This window comes from Schistocerca gregaria, chromosome 4 (genome assembly GCF_023897955.1).
Source record: "Schistocerca gregaria isolate iqSchGreg1 chromosome 4, iqSchGreg1.2, whole genome shotgun sequence".
Classification (NCBI taxonomy): domain Eukaryota; kingdom Metazoa; phylum Arthropoda; class Insecta; order Orthoptera; family Acrididae; genus Schistocerca; species Schistocerca gregaria.
The window spans coordinates 722,150,439-722,167,534 of NC_064923.1; the positions used below are offsets into that span (position 1 = coordinate 722,150,439).

Below are 17,096 nucleotides of genomic sequence, written 5' to 3' on the forward strand. Positions count from 1 at the left end.
ACAACAGTGATAACATAAAAAAAGTATTGTACAACATAGAAGGTTACGTTGTACATCAGGCATAAAAAAATCACTAAATTTTGTGCTTTCTTAGACTCGCTAAAGAATTCGTCAGTAGAAAATCTTCCTTGCTTACTTTTCAGTAGCTTGAAGGACTATGGTTATCATGAAGTAAGAAGTTATTTATGTTACCCTTCAGCAGTACTGCTAAATGTCTTCCTACAGATAGAAGAAACCTTAAGTACAAATGTTTCTTGTCTATCTGCTTTCTGAGGTGACTTGCTCTATGAATGTTAGGAAAGCAGCGAAAAAATAAGAATAGTCTTCAGGCTATGCTTGTGGTGCAGAACATGCCATGGAGACTGTTTCCAAACTAATTTTTTACTACATGAAATGTCAATTCTGTTTCAAAATGAAGGAACTTAAGTCAACAAAAAATAGTAAATCAATAAGGTACCTTTCCGAAGTGTCCAGAAGTTAAAAGGTGATAAAATATGTAGAAAATGTTTTCAATTTTTTATTTTATTGTGTAACAATTTTTATTTATGGCCTAGTTTTGCTCTATGGACTTTCTTATCGGCTGTAGGCACATTCCATTACTGTCACTTTTCGGCGAGCCGCTTTTATTTTAACAGCTGATGCATTCGTGGTTGACTACTGGCCAACAAAATCTAAATATGGACTGATATGCTGAGAAGCAATTGTTGGAAACACAACACCTGGAAGAGGATTAAAGATCGATAATGTTCTACAATACATTTTATAAAATTGAAAACTTTTCACAACAAATGACTTATTGTACTACAACCCTAGTTTATTTGCAGACTTACTAAGAGTGAGCTGTTAATGTATTATATTTTGTAGTAGATTTCACAATCGTTATCTAGCTGGCCAGCTATAGAAATATGAAGTGATGTGATGAGAATAAATATTAATGTTGTCATATAACATTCAATGAAACTTTGTTTCTTTTCTTACTACTTTAAAATATCGACAATCAAAAAATTAATTATTGTGTGCAAACTTGTGCAGTTAATGCAACGTCGAGTTGTCCTGTTTTCATGTCCAAACAGTTGAATAAATCAATTATCAGGATTGATCCTGGGCTTAAAAAGTCTAGTTTAAGTATGTTTAACACAGCGTATATAAGAATCGTGACTTTATAGCATGTAAAATTAGAGGTACAAATGCAAAAGTGTGATTCGACTGCTTGGGGATCAGCGCTTAAATCGGAGCTAGTGCCGCCAAGTGGCAGAATGGGTGCATTTTATTAAGATCACTCCTTCCACTTTCCATACGCTATGATGTGTGGTAATGATTTTTTTCAATTATTCAATTCTCGCAGACACATTTTTGATTACTGAGATATAATACAGTTCTTGAGATTACAATTCAGTTCTTGAGATGCACTACAGATCTTGAGAGCACAATTTAAATTTTTTCCACATAATAATATTTTTAAAAATAACAAACAAAAAAATTCATTGGTTGAGATATTTACAGTTTCACGCTGAAAAGTAATGTGAACATACTTTTATTCTTACACTGCAATAGTTCCAATACTAGCGTCTACATCGATGACCAACAATGACGCTGATAGACTGTGAACTAATATGCCTTGTACAGCTAGCAGAGGGAAAACTTGAAAACTATTCTAATTGGAAATGTATATGGCGTGTATATGGCGTGCACACACACATGCTCACACACACACACACACACACACACACACACACACACACACACACACACACACACACACACAAAGTTACTTACTCTGTGATAAAAGATGATACTTCTCTGTAGTATTTACACTCAGTCCAATTTCATCCCTCTCACTCAATCAGAGCCCCCCGCCCCCTCTCTCTGAACAAGTGAATACTGTGAATACAGGAGAGTTTCAGTCCCATCATCACAAATAACGCTCTTATCGTTCTGAAGTGACTGCCTGACTTTAGACTGCAGCACAGTGTACACGTCATATCCTCTTGGTCAAATACTAGTTTGCTGCATCATGTGCTGTGGTTGCGGTGAAGCACCGTGAACACCACTGTACAGACACTGCAAATAGTCTTTGATAAAGAGTGCTCTCAATGCCACACGATTCACGCTTAGTCCGCCTCCAGGTGGCAACTTCCAGTGTGTGATACTTATACATTTTTGCTCGCAGACCTACAAACTTCACAATTGGCAATCCATTCGCCTTGTCTTTCACAAGGCCGATAACTTTCTTGTTCTGTGGAACATTACTGTAAGTATTATCGGCCATGTATGAAGATGTGTTGAATTAATTGGATTCGTAACTCATTACTTTATTTGGATAGCAGTTCTTCACCCAATAGATGAAGCTAACTAGAATCAGCGAAATGAGGCTTCACAAAATTATAATAAAGCGGTATATGTGGAGTTCGGATAGGTCTAGTATGCACATCCCCAGATAGATAGGTTTTGTGAGCTCTGCTGCAACCTTCGCCATCTCCAGAATTACAAAGGTCTAATTGAATATTGGGACACATTTAAAATTTGGTTGGGTGATGCATTTTCCTAGGCTATAACGCCCATGTCATTCGGTTCTAATCAAATTTTCTTGGTGTTCCCCCAAATGCTCTATCGTTTTGCCGAAAATTTAATTATTCATTAATTTTAAAAAATCTTTCTCAAAATTACATTTCATGGAAGCCCTCAGTGTCGTATTCAAATCAATATACTCCTTGCAGCCAGAGGGATTGCTTGAATAAGACAGCTTAGGTGAATCTAACCAATCTCATGTCCTATCTGAGACATTGCTGGAGATTATGATAATTCATATTGTATCTACGCTTATTCCCCAGCATTGTCATCAGTTTTGTTGTGAAGGTCTGGGCAGAACCAGTTGCTCTGGACACAACAGGAAATCGGCATACGCATCATGCAAATTAATAGGTTGTATGAGTTCTCCTTCTACCACATACCCTACATCAGAATCAGCCGCTATACCCTCAATTTCCCACCTAATCCCTAGCATTCGGGTTCAGGCAATCACAGAAATTCCTCAATCGACAGCGATTGCTGCATGGTGGGCCCGTATAAGTTATTGACATCCAAGTACACGAAATAACTCGAATCAATGGATGCGCTGAACCCCTCACCCATACGTGAGTTATTTACCCTGGCATGCCTGTGGACACATTACCAAAGTCCCTCATGGATCTCTCACTCAAAGAAAAGAAGGATACTGCACTTCATTTTCCTGAGCACAGCGCCCCAAGACAACCCAGATGTTGTGCAATACAAGGCGGGATCCAGAGAATATGTGGTCATGTGTAGACACCGGAATTTCTCGAAAACGTCCCCAAGCAAGCTTACGTCTGTGTCCAAGTAAAGCTGTGGATACTCTCTTATGGGGTGGATATGTTGAATTCCGGCCAGATATTCACAGCATGCTCATACTCTGCATCTGAAACATTTCCTCGTCGGGAACTGCTTGAGTGGTATGAATATCCTCCCTAGGTAGAGTTTCAACAAGTTTCTGGAGTGATACCTGCATAAAAGGGAGCGAATCAAGTAAGCGGAGCGTAATTCTCGGCGTTATTCGTTTGAAGAATTAATTATGTTTCTCGGCGATCTTAGGCAGGACACTGACCTGATTCTTCTCCCAACGAAAATCAGTCAAGTGCTCGACAAGAAAGTGAGCGTCATATCCGTTTAAATTACGAGAGAAAACATACATGTGTCTTGCTAGTCTAGTAGTCTGCACTCCAGATTGTAGCGCCTTGCCCGTAAGCTTACAGTCATCCCTATGAGGAGTTTCCAGGATTCTGTCTAACCTATCTAACGGTAGCCCACAAGTATAACAGTCAACTGCATTATTGTTCAAATCTTCATTCTACTTTGATTTGGTCACGAGAACGTTGTTGCTGTGAAGCTTATCAAACTCCAATGAAAGTTTTTCAACCTTAGAGAGAAGCCAAACGGCAGGATTATCCCTCACATAAGATTTGTATCAGTTAAGATTCGAATTATAGGATGATGCAACTTGGTACACAGCCATATATGGTACATATATTTCTGTGAAAGTAGCATGTGAGGCTGTAGGGTCGCCATCACAGAGAGTCGTAGGAAGGGGGGCAGGCATTCGAAGTCAGAGCACACCACAAATAGGCATCGCTCCTGATGGTGAGCATTTTGTTTTCCTCAGTAAGCATAATAATATGTACTGGGTCCTTGGAAGTGAAACCTTCTAGATGCTTTGCTAAATACTCACTTGTGGAAGAATAATTCAGACGCCTTAAGCAAACGTGTTTTTTACAACAGTGCTTGCTATTTTTGGATTAAAGCAGCTGGGAGGTGTCTTCGATACAAACATAATGGTAATTGCCTTTGTCCTTATTTTTCTCATCTGAGAATAACAGCAAGTTCACATGCAGCTTACGCTTACAGGCAAATATTGAGATACAGAAGGGTCTAATGAATATATGTTTACCCTGCTTATTCTGCACATCTGACTTGTGTTTCTCCAAGCTGTAAACATGAACCGATTTTCCGGTATTCCGAGCCTCAAATTTAGATATGTCCTGGAGCTTGAAAGGGAACTCAAAACCATCAAAGTTGCAACACTTTGGAATGTCACGGTATGTACCATATCGAGTTGGAATGTATGTTGCAATTTCTTTCACAAGCCAGGATTGACCACGCAAAACAGGCCTGATCCTTTTCATTTTTGACATCAGAGCATGGCTTCTTAACAGCTATAGGCCTATAGCCTTAGGAAGCTTGATATAGCTGCACCCTCCATTTACTGGATGATATACATGTGAATGAATGTCGAGGTGTAGTATTTGGCTAAGCGCTTTGTTGACCCAAGATAGTTAAGGCTTGTCTCTTCAACGCCAAGGCCTGTTTGGGAGGGGGGGCGGGGGGGGGGGGCATATTCCAATACACATAGCATAGTGCTACATTTAATGGTGGTACACTGTGGATCATTAACAGTATTTATGAGCTCCATATCTAGAACTGGAAGACAAGCTTTCAGATACCCTATAGGGTGATGGTACCCTCCTGCTGGATTCTCGATTATAGAGAACGAGATTCGCTCTTCAAAGGAGTCCGCAATCACCGAGTATTATAGCTGCAATATAGGGTTACTGACCTGACGTCCTTCACTAAAAGGAAGCGAGAGGGAACTGTCACTAACCACAGGATCACTACTACTACTATTGCTACTATTACTATAACTGCAAATAGTTAAAGGCAATACTGCTGCTGCTGGCTCTATGGATGATCAGGGGGGTAGACATACCTTGTGGTTTGGGCAAGACTGTGGCGGAGGAGGACATTGTGTGTTAACCCAGTGTATGCGGCCAGGCTGTGACTGCAGTGATGGTAGTTGCCACAACCCTGAGCCATTTGCTGTAGGGAGGGTGGCCCATGGATGCTTGAGTGGAACTGGTGTGGGGGGAGGGAGCTGACATCTGTGGCTGTAGCTACTTGCATTGCAGCGGCTTCCCACGTAGTGACAAGCTCCATCCTACACGGTGAAGCATGTTGCATAATACCGCCTCTTGTTGGAAGTCTCTTCAGTATCCCCAGTACCTATGCCATTGCGTCCTATGAGGAATGCCATTGTCCCACAGGCGCAAGTACTGGAAGAAGAATAATGGGAGATTAGTACAACATTCCAGGTATCATCTGCTGCTGCAAGCAAAATGAGTACATGAATAAATTACCTATATCGCTCTGGTTCCATTACACATCACTTAGGTCACCTGGCATCTCCTCATAGAGATGCAGCCCCCTTTCCATCTCCTCCATCCATTCAGGCATCTCCTCGCCTGAACCACCATGGAGCAACTGATCGATGTCTCTGAAATCAACTACAATATCAGCATCTGATTTAATAAAAAAAGTACACACACAAAACTAAGAAAAAAATTGACAAACGAATATGTTCCCGTACTTACATGATACCTGTGATGCCTACGGCATCACAACTTCTGTCTCTTCCTGCCCTGCTCCTCGAAATCATCAACAACAACAACAGCAACAACAAATAATGTACAATGTAATATATGTATATACGATGAAAATCTTTGGAAAGTATGTGTCTAACAGCAGTACATTATATATATCCAGAATACTATAAAAAAGAAAATATATGAGTATGTACTTACTTGATGTTGCTGCTACTGCTGTTGCCGCTGCAACCTCTCCAACTCCAGCTCACCCATGCTTTGCTGGATGTATGCTGAAACAACAAGGAACAAAAATGAACTCTTAAATCTGAACAAATGCTAATAAATCTGAACACAAACTATGACACTTTTTTTAACTTCTAAATCCGAACACGCAAAGATTTGATACCACCTAACATTTTTTACGAAAATATACTTCGAAAAATGAACAAACAGTGATTTGATACTGAGAAACGTTTTTACGAAAATGTACACTACGAAATCCGAGCTCACTCTATGAAACCTAAATCTGAACAAATGCTCTGATACCCCTATCTGTGTAAAGTGTGAGTTGATAGTACAAAACATTTTTAACGAAAATATACACTACGAAATTAAATAGTGATTACCTGGTAATTCTTTTTGCCTCAGGAGTTTGGTACTGCCACTTGTGCAGTTGCTTGTGCTGCTTGAAAAACGCTACATCTCGCTGGAAACTAACACTGAAACAGACACACTGGTGTCCTCAGAAGGAAACTTCATCTTAACCTGGGGAATTCGAGACAGTATGTAGCCACAAACGCTTCTGGAAGATTTCCCCCCGTACTGTATTTCTTTCCTGTGAAAACACGCCTTTAAGTCAGCCATGTTGGCTCTCAATGCTTTTGTGCCCTCCTATGGTGCATAATTTGAGCTCTCATTGGCTGATGAAGTGTAAACAAAATAAATGTGTCATACACATTGTCGCCTTTTATCTCGAACAAATCAAGACCATATTACAACAGAAATGCCGATAGTCAATCAATAATCAAGGTGAAATGAGGAACAGTGGAGCTTGAGTCCTGTCTGGTTCTCGTGCCACAAGTGAGAGCTGCAAAAATAAGCTAATGTCCGATGTTGACAGGCGACGCTAACGTCCTTTCACCAGAGTCCACGGAAAAACTTTCTTTTTCAGAAACTTTGGCGTTACCTCCTCGTCGCCACTTGAAATTCATTATGGAATGTTTCACCGTTCCCTTTCATCGAGTGCGATAGGAGTAGCGGCTTTTAAATTTGCTTGTCAGGTAGCATGACAGTCGATCAGTAGGGTGTTTCCACAGGCGGGATGTTGGGGTTGTGTGGCGATAGGTATAAGCATGTGCACATTTTCGTTCTCTACGGAAACGGTTTTGCACTCATGTGCAAGTTTTCATTTCCTGCGGAAACCGACTTTTGTACTCGCGAGTGGTTTGTTCCAGAGGTTTTCTTGTCTAGTACCACTGTGTTATTTTCTTTGGGCAGTGTTAACGTACGAAATTCAATTTCGAATTCAGTGCTAGCGCCGTGTTGTGTTTAAGTTTTGGGTAATATGCCTGTCGAAGAAAAGGTAAAGACTTTCAAAGTAAATGGTATCTTGTAATAAGTATCCAGATGAGCAAATAATGGAGTGAATCTCATGAACGCAAACTTTAGATACATCTAAACTGTTCATTTGATGTGTACATACAAATGTTTCTCATACGCAAGTGTAAAGATTTTTTTGCCCCTTTGTATAATAGATACCGTGATTTAAGGTGATAAATTTGCTCAGGGTTGTCGTTAGATGCCTAGGTACAGATATACTTAAAATGTTTCTTTCTAATTTCAATTTTTTGTTGACATTTAAAAAAAATAAATGGCTTCGTTAGTGTTAATTCAGTGAACTATGTGTAAGAAAGATAAAAGTGATCCTTATATTTATTTATTGATCCAGGGGGCCTCACAAATAAGGTTTATCATGGTACAGTTATATTAGATAACTCCAGTATACATACACGGATATTTTTACGATGACAGGACAGGTGGTCGGCTGCGACCTTGCTGTAGGATCCATCCCGGCATTTGCTAGAAATGATGTTGGAAAATCCAGATCAGGACGGCAAGCCGGAGCAAACTATCCTCCGAATTTGAGATTGTCGCAACTCAAATGCTTCATTTGGTTGATCTCTGTTGTACAATGTAGTATTGATCATGCACAGTTTGCGGAAGGTAATTAATAAGTCATAGTATATAACTGCACTCAGTCGGGACGCGGAAAACACCCCCCCCCCCCCCCCCCGACCTCTTTAGAATAAAAAGACAGTAGGGCCATGCGCTATCGGTATTGGAACAGGATTTCCTCGTAAAACCGCTAAATTTTGTTAAAGTATATCAATGGGATATGATGTTACAGTTGCCCACTTTCGTTACCAACCACTGCTGTGCATTACTTTTGAAATATGTTTTAGCCGTCTCATCAGCGAGATGTAATTTGTAATTAAAAAATTTTTAACTCCTGATAAAAAGCTGATTTGACTTAGTTTTTCGTTGCTAAGTTTTCAGTCTGGCCCTTGTTCCATGATTGTCTATAGAAATAATAGGGAAACACTACTGTGTTCATGATATGCCCAATAAAGTACTTCGTGACATAGTAAGGGCACCCACTTTTTTTTTTTTTTTTTTTTTAAAGTTCTTTATAATGAATCAGACTGCTACTTTTAGTGATTATTTTTGTGGCCAGTTTCTGCAATTTGAAAACATGTCCATTTTTTATCCCTTTGATACAGAAACAATAATTTAGTGTGCATAGGAACGGTCCGCTGCTTGTGGTCTCGAGGTAGCGTTCTCGATTCCCGGCGGGGTCAGGGATTTTTCCTGCCTTGAGATGACTGGGTGTTGTCGTCTTCATCATCATCATTCATCCCCATTAAGGTCGGAGGAAGGCAATGGCAAGTTACTTCCACTAGGACCTTGCCTAGTACGGCGGTGCAGGTCTCCTGCATTGTTCCCCTATGCTCCGTCACAGAGTATGGAACGTCATCATCATCAGGAACTGTATGTCACAAAGTCATTGGCTACTTCAAACTGATGGCACAACCCTAGGAGCACCATATGCTGATGACAATCCCTCTGGCAGTATTTTTGTGTACTCATTCGATAACTAACAATATATTTTCATCCTGAAAACTTAGTGTTTATCGTCTGTGCTTGATGTAAACTTTTTATATCTCTCTTAGTGCAAACTGCATGGTGTTTGTTTTCCTTATGTTCAGTTTTGATTTATTATATACTGACATCCGTAAGGATTTAGTTTGCCTTGTTTGTTTGGATTTCTGATGTTTTATTTGGATCATGCTTTGTATTTTCAATATGGCATTGACATAAACAGTGTACTTCTCTACTGCCAGATTTTATGCTTTCACATTCACTGGCTTCACTAACTCTCAACCAAATTGCCAACTTCCAATCTAACCAAGACCACACTGTGCTGCGGATCAGTCTGTCAGAACAATGAAGTTTTTTTGTGGGATGGAGCAGGGGTTGGTCAAATATGTAACTTTAGCAATGACTGTGATAATGTAACCAGCAAAGATCACTTTTTCTCCATGTCCTACACTTTGTGGAAAATTGGGAGATGTGAATCTTTCCTAGTGCTGTATGTGAAAAATCATTCATTTTTCATTAAAGTTGGTACTTGGTACACACATTTTGTTTCTAAATAATGCATTCAGACAGTTGACTGTGTAAAATTAAAGATAACTCGTAAAAGAAATTAATTTAAACCAGACAATTGAAGGTTCTGGATGGGACATTTAAATTAACTTAAGCTATACATGGAAGTAAAGGTTCCAGAATTTTTGTGAATTTATTTAAACTATGAACTTTTTATGTTGATATATTGAAAGCTGTATTTTAAATTCAACCAACTGGTGTAGTCCAGGGACTACTGGGACTGACTGGGGAGTAATCACGTATTGGGTTTCAACAGGCTCAGTTTTAGGTCCACTATTGTTCCTCTTATGTTTAAATGATCTTGCATTTAAAATCCAACAAGCAGATTTTTTTCCGCATATGACACTAGTATTGTAATCAATCCAAGCATTCATACAGAAATAGAAGAAATGATAGCATTATTAATATAAGTATTTTTGACTGGTTTTCTGTGAATGGTCCGACCCCAATTTTGAAAACACTAGACATATTCAATTTTTCACGTCTAGAGGTAGGCCTACTATACTGATGTTATATGCAAGACACAGTGAGGAAATAATAAATAGGGTTGTAACTCCTTGGTTGTCCATATTGATGAGAAATGAAATAGGAAAAAGCACATTTTTGAATTCGTATAACAACTTAATTCAGTCTCATTTATACTTGGAATCATTGAAGATCTTGGAGACACAAATCAGTAAATTATATTAAGAGAAGGAAAGTTTCTACACACACACACACACACACACACACACACACACACACACACACACACACGAGACTGCACACTCAGTGGTTTCAATTGCCTGAGACTGCAGTTGTGTGTGTGTGTCTATTGTTGATGAAGGCCTTAATGGCCGAAAGCTTTGAGAGAGTGTTTTTGTTGTGCCTATCCGTAACTTAGCATCTTCATTATATGGTGAGTAGCAACTTTCTTTCTCCTAATATTGTTACATTCCATCCTGGATATTTTTGCATATTTTCATTTGGTAATATTTGGAATAATGTTCTGGGGTAATTCAACTTTAAGAAAGGGAGTTTTTATTGCTCAAAAGCATGTTGTAGAAATAATGTACTCGCCCATCATCTTGTAGACATCTATTAAGGGGTTCGGCATTCTGACTACTGCTTCACAGTGTATTTATTACATCGTGAGGTTTGTTGTAAATGATCCACTGCCTTTCAAAAGGAGCAATGGTGTATGTAACAATAAAGGAGAGAAAAAAATGATAGTACTCCACATTTAGGTTGTCTTTAGCACAAAAAAGTGTGCACATTTTTGTTACCCAATGATACAAAATGTGTGACAAACGGCAAAGTAAATTTTGAAAACAAGAGTTTCTTCTTGACGACATCTATTCCATAGAATTACTTCTATTCATTGCAATTTGCAGAAGGTGATGGTTAGAAATTTCTAAATCACATTTGTATTTTTTAAAATAAAAGGAAAAAAACTTGAAATTGTTCATTAAAAAACATTTACAAATTTGCAGTATGAATATGAAATGACTTGTTCCACATCACAGTGATTGATTTTGCAAATAATCCATGGAAAATGAAGCTAGCCAAATGAAAAGTGAAATACTCTTGGCATGCAGTAATTGAACCTAGAACTTGAAATCTTGCCAAATCAAGGCTATGGTACATGAATTTTACAACTTCAATATTCAATGGTTTTTGTTTACAGTTTTTATATTACAATTTTCAGATGAAAATTAAGATAAATTATTTTGCAAGACAATTACAGATCCCAATTTTAAACAAATTTGTTGTAACATCTGTTGCTTTTTGGGGTTTACAGAAGCGTCCGATCTCATGCGCCTGCTTTAACCCGTGACGTAAGGGTGTTGTCGTGTGTGATGTCATGATGGCACGGAGTTAGGTTTGTGAGTGTGGCGTGTTTGTAGATGTCGTCGTGTTGTGGTTTGTTGGGCTCTCTGGTGGCATGTTCAGGGTTTTCGTTTGTATGGTGTAATGGGCTCAGTTTGCTTTTGCTCATTATCCAGAATTGTTAGTGTCGGCTGTGTTTGTAGTGTAATTCATTTCAGTGAGTTAACAATTTTGTGTGAAGGTTAATTTAGTGTTGTTCACTGTACATCGTATGGTACTTTTAGTAAAATTAATCTGTTGTTGTTTATGTTCACGAATGAATATGACGGATAAAATTAACAGTGCACAGGTCAAAGGAAGTGTTCGATCCCAGTGTGTGGCTGTGTATGTTGATTTTGTATTGAGAGATGTTTTTGAGCTATGTAGGCCAAGGGAAGTGTTTGATCATAACTTATGGGATCGGGAGCTGCTGTTGAGCTATATAGGTCAATGGAAGTGTCCAATTCCAGATGATATTGTGTTTAGTGGTATTTGTGGAGTTTTGTGATGATGGTTTTTTTCGTCTATTTGTGTGGTTTGTATGGGGATGGGTGTCTAAATTTGTTTATATTTAGTTTGCCCCCACCCAAAAACACCCCATTTTCTGTGCTTGTCCCATTAGTGTCATTAGGCTTTTTGTGCAAAGTGTGTGTGTGTGTGTGTGTGTGTGTGTGTGTTTTTTGATGTATTTTCGTTCTCATGTGTACGTACCGACTTTATATGCACCATATTGGAATTGTGGTTTATGGTCGTTTCAGCCATATTTCTGATGTCATGGGTCAAAGCAGACGGGGGGATCGGACGCTTCAGTATTTCTGCTTTTTGTATTATCTTTGGTTAATTTAATAGTTTTAAAATTTAATCAGTTTCAACCTCAGTGTCCCCTTCATTTGATGTGAATAAATGCTTGTGTTTTGAAATAGGTTTTACAGACACCACCTTATGTTCTTTGTTTTCTGCAGCACTTTTGCAAATACTGTAGAAATTGTTTTAAATCCCACACTTAAATTTTCCAGTGAAAATGATTCCGCTATTTCTCGGATAAGGATCCACATTCTTGTTAGTGCCTGTTTCAGGTATGTTGTGTGGCATCAGATTACTCAGAAAAATCAATACTTTTCAAAGGGCAACAAGTCTTTGAATGATTGGATTCTCAATTATGAGTAGATAATTTGTCGTATCAGACTTAGATTTTGTTGCAACAACAATGCCATGTTTCTCGTAAGGTGAAATAAATTAAATTTTCGAATGTGAGGAGTGAGTTTCACTTTAATTTAACACTTATTCAGATTTTTATTTTCAGAATCTATGTCGTCTTTGAGAACATAAGATATGGCTTTTGTTTGAGGTTTTGCACTTTGATGTTTGGACAAAACAATTGTGGAGTAACAGCGATTGACATAGTTTTGTGCTTTTATAAAGATCTTCTGTACAGCCAAAAAAAAATTTTCTGTGTTTCACCAGATTCTACACTATTCTCTGTATTGCTTCATCAAAAGCATTCTTCACAACTCTACTGTGAGATGTAACGAAGAATAACCAGTCTATATCCACTTATAATAGTTTCTGCATGAAATACATATTGGATAAGCTTTACTAGTGTTTTTAATTTGCAAGTACTATTCACAAAAACCAAAATGACACTTGACTCAGTGGCTGATGGGAATGAGCGGGAATGGCAAATGCGTTTATGGTCATTTCCGTCAGCCTCTGTGCCAAGTTTCAGTGTGGTGTGTCCAAAATTTACAGCCATCTGAGCAAAGTATCAACTTGTGGAGGCATAGAAGCTTCAGGTTTAGATCAGCTGTAATTTTATCTAAAAACACAATATCTGAAACCTTCCCATGTGTTAATTGCTGATGGCATAAGGAAGTGTTTTCAGTGCTCCTGCTATAACTGCTCTTTACGTTACCACAACTCTGCAGTGACCCATTATTTACCTATACTGTGTTGTGTGATGTTATGGTGGTGTGGTGTATTTGAAACAGGTTATGTTTGCAGTGACTGTTTTGGAATATGCGATGACATAGTATGAGATGTTTGTTACTAAATTTTTTGATTGTGTTAGTGATTCATCAGGCTGCTTTTGCACTGTTTATAAGAATTAGTAACTTAGTGTGATGTTGGCAGTAATGGGCAATAGATTTATTTTTGTCTTTGGTATTGTCGGTGTGATCTGTTTTTGCTGTTGGGGGTACACCTGGTTTGAGAATTCTGGGCTGTCCATTTGAGAGATGTTGATCTATTTCTGCTTTAACTCGTTGATTGCATAATTCCGTTGTATTTTGAAATTTGTGTTAATGCAATTTTATTCTTGATTTTTGGGTTGTGGTGTCATTTGTAGGTAATTATTTTGGACTGTGGCTGTTAGGTTTCGTGCAGCTTCCACCCCCCCCCCTCCCCCCGCAATACAGTGGTAAGGGTAGGTTTTAGTATTAGGTACGTGAGGCAGTTTATTGTTGTGGTATGGTGAAGTCTGTTTTACCTAACAGGGAAAATGAAGTGTTCAGTACCAGTTTCGTTGAGCTCTGTAGAGTTTCGTGATATCATTGATTTTCTTGACCTAAATAGGTCAAGCAAAATTTCCAATAACTTTTTTTTTTATCTGTGTGGGGCCTTTGTATCAGGGACTTAGTTTCAGCTACACTGGACTTGCATTTATGACGACGACGGCTCAAACCCATGTCTGGCCATCCGGATTTAGGTTTTCCATTATTTCCCTTAATTGCTCCAGGCAGATGCCAGGATGATTCCTTTATAGCGTTTCGTTGATTTCCTTCCTCATCCATCTCAGTGATGATGTCGACGGGATGTTATACCCAATCTTCCTTCTTTCTTTCTGTTACAGCAATACAAGTAAAGTGAAATTTCAGATTCTGGGTTTCTTGATTTTTTTTTTTAATTGTGGTTTTGTTGATTGAGGTTTTCGTAGCTTGATTTTTTATGTATGTATTTGTTTTATGTCTTCATCATTGCAATTGTCACATTTAGTTTGTCCCTGGCCAAAATCTCCTTCCAATTAGTTCCACATTTCTGCAACGAAATACATTCAGAATTATTTGTATGTTTATATGTGTAAAGTGTGATGCCATGTTATCATGTCCTGTTTTGGTTTACTCATCATTGCCTCTTCCAGTTTCAAGTAGACTTCAGCTGCTTTCTCATCTTTTTAGGATGGCCAAAGTTTAGTTCCCCTTGAGATGTATATTTTGCAAATTAAAGTATTTTGAGATCTTTTGAATGTGTTCATGCCATTTCTATCCCTACTCCAATATTTTCTGAAATATGCTTTTGATGCCCATTTCAATTTAATTTCATTAGTCTTTACCCCATGAGTTTGTAACCAGGTAGCTGTCTTCAGAGTCATCTCTGCTGCTACAGTCCGCTTCCAATGATGGGCGGTTAGTTCATCCTTGACCCATACATTAGAACTGGTACTGCCATTACATTATAGAAAGTTAGTACGATCTCTTTCCTAACTTTAAGTGCCATTTGTAATACCTGCCAACAGCTGAAATTTTTTGCAATTTCTTTTCATGATCAGTGGATGTAATAAGAGATCTCACATCCTAGGTATTTGAAAGTATTTATTTGTTCTAGCAGTTTTTGATCAATTACTTTTTCTCTTCAGTTTTCCTTACCATGGAACGCCATACCCTAAAGTAGTTATAGATATTGTCTTATCATTTACTACTTAGCACAAGGGCTAAACTGCTCTCTGTAATTTGTCCCTGTAGACTACTAAGATCATTTGATCATCTGAAAATAGGAGTATATTTATAACTTTATTATTAACCTTATAATGATGCACTACATTATTTTTCAATATCTTTGACATTGTCTATGTGTATATTAAATAATGTGGGTGATAAGACACCTTTGTATCATTCATTGAAAGATGATTCTTACAAAAAACTTTCTTTCTGCACTGATTTTGTTGTGTATGAACAGTCTGAAATTAAACTTGCCAGCCTGCTGCTGCACGGGCTGTTATTGTCAACTTGATGTGCCAATAAAACTGACTACCCCTCATAATTCTAAGTGGTCATATGCACATTCTGGCAACACTGTAGGATGTGGAAGTGTCTGGAGTAAGTATTGTCTTCTCTGGATCTATTACAGTGCTGTATAAGCTTGTAGTCTAATGGTAAATCTCACTCAGTGTAAACACATCGCTAGTTCCTTTATTTTTTAAACGGTATTTCAGCTGTTTGCTAAAGATATGTCTGACAGGCCCTTGAAGTTTATTTGCCTAATCCACAATTTATAGCAAAAGTTCCCCACAAAAGAGCTCATGGCTGTGTCAAGATCTGTGCAGTTTATGCATGAGTTTACGTGCTGTAGCGCGGCCACTGGCAGCTAGAAGCTAGCTGCTATCTGAACAGGTAAATTTGGAGTTGTGTATTTTCGACACATTTCTGCTCTGGGAAGCATAAAATTCTTATTTTACTTTGATTTTTTGTACAAAATAGCTTCAATAAACTGAGTGAACACTCTGCAGTAACATAACAGGTGTAGGTCATTGAGTGTTCATATCAACTGTAACTTTATCTGAAGTTTGGGTCATTCTATGGATACCTACATGTCTTAACAGTAGAAATGACATAGTGCTGTCCTAGCTGTAACCATTTTTGCTAAATTCAGATTTGAAGGCTCAAAGGTGTGCGTATCTAATTTTCCAGTTTTTGGAATCTAGTACTTAGTGGTGATTTAACCTACGCACCTCAGTTCTTTAGGCCACTAACTTGATTTGATGTATAAAAGGCTGTATAAAAAGTAAGATACATTGTTTTTTACGAAAAATGTTAAACACTTTTTCCTTGCTGTGCTTTAAATTTTTGATTTTTAAAAATTCTTTGTAAGGGACACACACTTTATGACTGGAACACTCTTTAGCCCTAATATCAAGCATAAGGAATAATGAAAAGCATTTTGCATTGCAAATAAGTTCCTATCTCTATATTTTACTTGAATTTTACCGAATTGTTTACATATCTAGTAGCAATTGTAGGTGCAAAGTAGAATATCGTAACTCACTTTATTCATCGGCAAACAATAAAATGGAAGTGCTTCTTACACAACATAGACTCTGAGCACTACAGGGAATTTGTGATTCAAAGCCATCTGTATTCTTTGAAGGAGAAAGAAAAAAACAGTTCCTGAAATATGTGGTTGACCGTTAGTTCAGAACAGGAAACAGGTGAGAGCTGAAAACATTTTGCCAATCATTTTGTTAATGTGTACTTTGTTTCATTGTTCAACGTGTAAAGAATCAAGAGATAGCTTGGGTCCGTAAAAGTGGTGATATCATTATTCTGTTTCTGTAAAAACGTGATCAATGAAATGAAATAAAATAAAATATACAAGCAGTTATATACCAGTATATGTAGATCAAAGATTCTACAGTGAACAGTGTCATAAACAAATTCAATGTAAAGAAGGAAGCTGTATTTTTAAAACTCACGTATGGGTATTTTTTTAATTTTGTGAGTTTTATACATTTTTTGTTTATTGGCACACACATTCTGGGTGTATGCTTGCATTTTCAGCTCTTTTGAATATTTCGTCGACTGTTGGCAGTCGAAAAGG

The 17,096-nt window shown here is 38.0% G+C and overlaps 1 protein-coding gene across 1 annotated transcript in view; it reads left to right on the plus strand.

The window, feature by feature from the left end:
- Positions 1–7,291: 7,291 nt before the first annotated feature.
- The window catches only part of LOC126267242 (chromosome-associated kinesin KIF4), a 240,574-nt gene continuing 230,769 nt past the window's right edge, over positions 7,292–17,096 (plus strand). Inside the window, exon 1 of the mRNA XM_049972234.1 lies at positions 7,292–7,515. Coding sequence (XP_049828191.1) covers positions 7,498–7,515 — 18 coding nt within the window. The 5' untranslated portion in view covers positions 7,292–7,497. The remainder of the gene's footprint in view (positions 7,516–17,096) is intronic.